A 4,038-nucleotide genomic window follows, 5' to 3' on the forward strand; every position below is an offset into this window, starting at 1 on the left:
CAGGCAAGAATTAGCTTTACCAGCAGCATCTTGGAGGCTTAATTTGGTTTACCATAGTGCGCCTTCCTGGTGACTCTTGTGCCATTCAAATCAGCAAAATAATTGCTGAGAAGTTCTAAATTGCCAGCTATGTGGCGATAGTTCACAGTGCCTGGGGTCTGCAATATGCTGGCCATGATCTCCATAGCATCTTGAGACACTTCACTCGGCACCTGCTAAGACCCACTGCCCCTCCCAATTCTTTTTAAGGAGCATTTGGCACCGCCCACTTTCCATGGGTAGAAATAAAAAGGCATGTATCCAGCCACACCTTCATCTTGCCTCTCCTTTTCTCCAGAATGCTTCTTGCCCACCCACTTTTTTGTTCAGTTGCTTGTTTTGGTTTCATGAAGGTTGCCTGCTTGCTTGCTTGTTTTGAGGGAGGTAGTTTGCGTGCTTTTTGTTGGTTGGAGGGTGTTTTGCTTGTTTTGGTGGGGAGGTTGCCTGCTTTTATCTGTATGTGTTTTATTTGGGGAGAGGATGGTCTCAGCATTGCCTATTCCTTCTGTGAAATGGGTGTATTGTGGTGCCTGCTTCAGATTTCCAAATGTGCTTTCAAACCCCAGAAGGCTAAGGAACCCCCCCCCCTTGCATTATATGATACTTGGAAGAGTACATATGCTTTCCTAACTCTCTTGTGTTTTTGAAAGGGCACAGTGTCCCCAATGATGATTGGTGAACCTAAAAGTGACCTTGATGATGTGGATCCTTAGTGGTTAGCTGCAAGCTGAGGAACAAGCGTTCAACGGAAGCATTGAACCCCTGGCATCTTTCTGATATTGTTAAAATCCCACCGCTTTCATCTTTTAGAAGTGAAGCTTTCTAAGAAAAAGTGGCCATGCTACTTCCTAAAGAGAAATTCTCCAACTGAGAAGTTTAAGCATCAGGCTGTGGGGGAAGTCCCAGCATCCTTTATGGTTCTTGTGGGATGCTGGTCCAAGCATGAGTTTAAAAATCTGTCACAAGATTTTACCAATTTAAGGAAAAATATCAAGTGGTTGAAATTTTTATTATGTGAACCTTTAATGAGTGAATGTAAAAAAAACTTGCTTTTCTGTGATGCTGCAAAAAAAAACTTTCAGTTTTTATACAGAAGAAAAAATCTGACTGCCTTTAGGTATGGAGGGCAAATTTTTAATCTTTCTGAAAATATTGAATAGTGATATTCAAAATTATGTAAAAAATGTGTGACTTACACTTGGCATTGTAAATTATTAGTTAAGAATCAGTTTACACAAGGACCTTTGTATTTAATATGTCTCCTAAATCATTTGTATAGCGCTTTGCAGAAAGGGTTTGCAGCCCTTTTGTGTAAGGATGGTTATTCCTTATGGAATGGTTTTGGTACTAGGAAGTCTGAAATTGGTAACTTCTTTTCCTGATGCTAAAAGTAAATGGGTAAGAGCAATAAAGTAGCTTTGTTTATTCCAAGAATACACTTATGTATTGTGGCATCAATGGATCTTTTTTTTAAAAAAAATTGATGAGTAAGTTTAACACAAAAAAGCACTTTAAGACAGAATTTTATTGCTGTTTTGCCTCCTTAAATCATCATTCTAACACTTGGAGACATATTGAATAAATTGTAGTCTTAATGATGTGATCTGCAATCATTTGCTTATGCTTTTGAATTTGAGAGTTGGAATTGGCTGTATATGATTCCTTGAGTAACATGGGGACATATGAATCTTTTTTTAAAGAAATAATAACACAGGCAAAGATTGTAGGCTTTGTTTTGCTTGGCCAGGCAGCATTGAAAATACAACAGGTTCATTTGTTCCTTAATAACTGGAAACCAATTGAGCTACATGGGTACAATTTAGTTTCCCTATGTGAAATTTAGTTAAGTGGCATCTTTCGCAGCTCTGGATACTAGCTTCTTCTGTGCCAATTTTTAGTTTTTTCACATTTTTCCCCCCGCACTGCTTTTGCCTTAATTTAAATGAAATGCACCATGAATTGAGGGGAAGTTGTAGAGTGCCTGGGTTACCTCCACTGTAGAAAGGTTTGCCAAGTCAAAGGCACAAACAGCCAAAAAGTGCCTCTTTTTTCTTTTCACTTTTATGTACTATTGCAAAACCTGATCTGACATAATAGCTTTCTTCACAGTTGTGCACTGACTGGTTGTGAATATTACAGGTCACTTCACTGCTGAAGGAAACAGCTGCACATCTTCCAGCTGGAGTTCTTTGCCATGTGTTTTAAGTCAAGGGAGTCATGTTGATAACACTGCATGTGCAAAATAATGACGTTTCAGTTGAATTTGCTTCTCTCAAGACACGCGTCTTCTTTGAAATGTGGCAGAATTCAGATATTTTATCAAAAGCCTCCAAAATTTTAAATGTGGTGTTTTAAAATTTTGAATAAATTTTGATGTCCCGCCCCATTTTTATTGCAGCACCTATCTTCACTTTTAAGTTGAAACAGAAGCAAGTGTTAACAGAGGTGATATTAAAAAGTATCGCTCCTGTTTGTCCAAAGGCATTGGCGCTTCCATCATTTCCTATGGAAAAGATGGTCTCTTTTCAGACTGAAACAGAACGTTCAACCCCAGGAATGTTCTGTTTCACCACCATATTGCAGGCTGTTTTCTGATCCTCTTTCCGCTTGTACAGAGTTGATGGTTACCATTTTCAACTACAACAATTGGTTGACTATTTGATTTCTGGCTGCTATCACTTGAATCTGCTGAAGAATATTTTTTTAAAAAAACCAAATGCAAGAAATCTAGTTTGCTGTGTAAATTGTGACATGTTTCTATGTTGTGATCACTTTTACTGCCAGTCTTTTTGGATGAAAAATGGATATGATATATGTTTAATGGAATGTTCTATTGGGTGGGGTGGCAGCTGTGATTCAACTGTGCACTCTTAACTGTGTGTAGATTTGTCCAACTAATTCCTAAGGCACTTGGTACTGGAAAAGAAAAGGCAGTTTTCATGGGGGGAAATCCTGGTCAATGGAATAAAGTTTATTCCTCTCACACACACAAAAAGGACCAGTCTGATCATTAGGTTGTGAAAAGAGGTCAGATGTCATTTTGCTGGTGTTTTACCCAGGAAACTGCCCTATACTTCAGATTTCTGCTAAAGACTAGCAGGAAACTGTACCTTTGTCATGTCAGGTAGCTGTCTAAGAAAAATAATGCATCTAGTCAAAACCTTGGGTGCAAATGGTTGGCAGGACTGCCAGGTTTTTGGATTTTTTAAAAAAACAAACAAACAAGCTGAACGCACACAAGTTAAATGTGTGTACGTTTTGAGCTACCTGTGGTTAATATTATGTTTAAGAGGAGGCTACACAGTTATGCGTTCCCAAGAAAATTCATATGAAACTTTATTCCAAAAAAGATGGCATTATAAAATGTTTATATAAAACAGAATAAATAGTTTCCAGATAAAAATGTAAAATCCACAGCACGAGAAAAGCTTTTCTTTACATTAAGCACCTATCAATTACAGTAGTTAATATGTGTGTTAGTTCAAAAACACTTACAAAGTATAACATGCTGTCTACATTACTCATGAAAAAACTGTTTAGACTGCAACCCTATGCAGACTTACCTGGGAAGTAAGCCTCACTTCTGATAAAACAGGGAAGGATTGGTCTGTCAAGAGTATTTTTAACATACTATTTCAACATACATCAACAAATATAGTTTGATTATGTAAGCAGTTGGCAAACTTGACTAAAAAGGCAAAGGAGGGAAGGACTTGTGCCTGCTTAAAACAAAAATTAAAATTGTAGCTACCAAGTGCTTTATCAGTAAACCAAACTATTTGGCCTAAATTACTGACAGTGTGCTTGACTTCACAGTATCTCATGTGTGGCTTATGGCCAATAATAGTACGTGGTCTCCTGAATCTTAAGTGCTTCGGGTACTTTTACCTAAAGAAATGTTCTGCAACAACTCAGTGGCACCCTTGGAGGCCAACAATGAAATCTGGACTGTTCCCTCTACCTCAGCTGATGACTTTTGCAGTGCCTTCCTCAGTCACA

The 4,038-nt window shown here is 38.1% G+C and overlaps 1 protein-coding gene across 2 annotated transcripts in view; it reads left to right on the top strand.

Moving 5' to 3' along the window:
• Positions 1-2,360, top strand: part of USP24 (ubiquitin specific peptidase 24) — an 82,067-nt gene extending 79,707 nt beyond the window's left edge. For both annotated transcript variants that reach the window (XM_035123913.2, XM_035123914.2), the window contains exon 67: positions 690-2,360. In XM_035123913.2, the coding sequence (XP_034979804.2) occupies positions 690-752 (63 nt within the window). In that variant the 3' untranslated portion in view covers positions 753-2,360. The remainder of the gene's footprint in view (positions 1-689) is intronic.
• Positions 2,361-4,038: the final 1,678 nt, after the last annotated feature.

The sequence above is a fragment of the Zootoca vivipara genome, chromosome 7 (genome assembly GCF_963506605.1).
Source record: "Zootoca vivipara chromosome 7, rZooViv1.1, whole genome shotgun sequence".
Taxonomy (NCBI): Eukaryota; Metazoa; Chordata; class Lepidosauria; order Squamata; family Lacertidae; genus Zootoca; species Zootoca vivipara.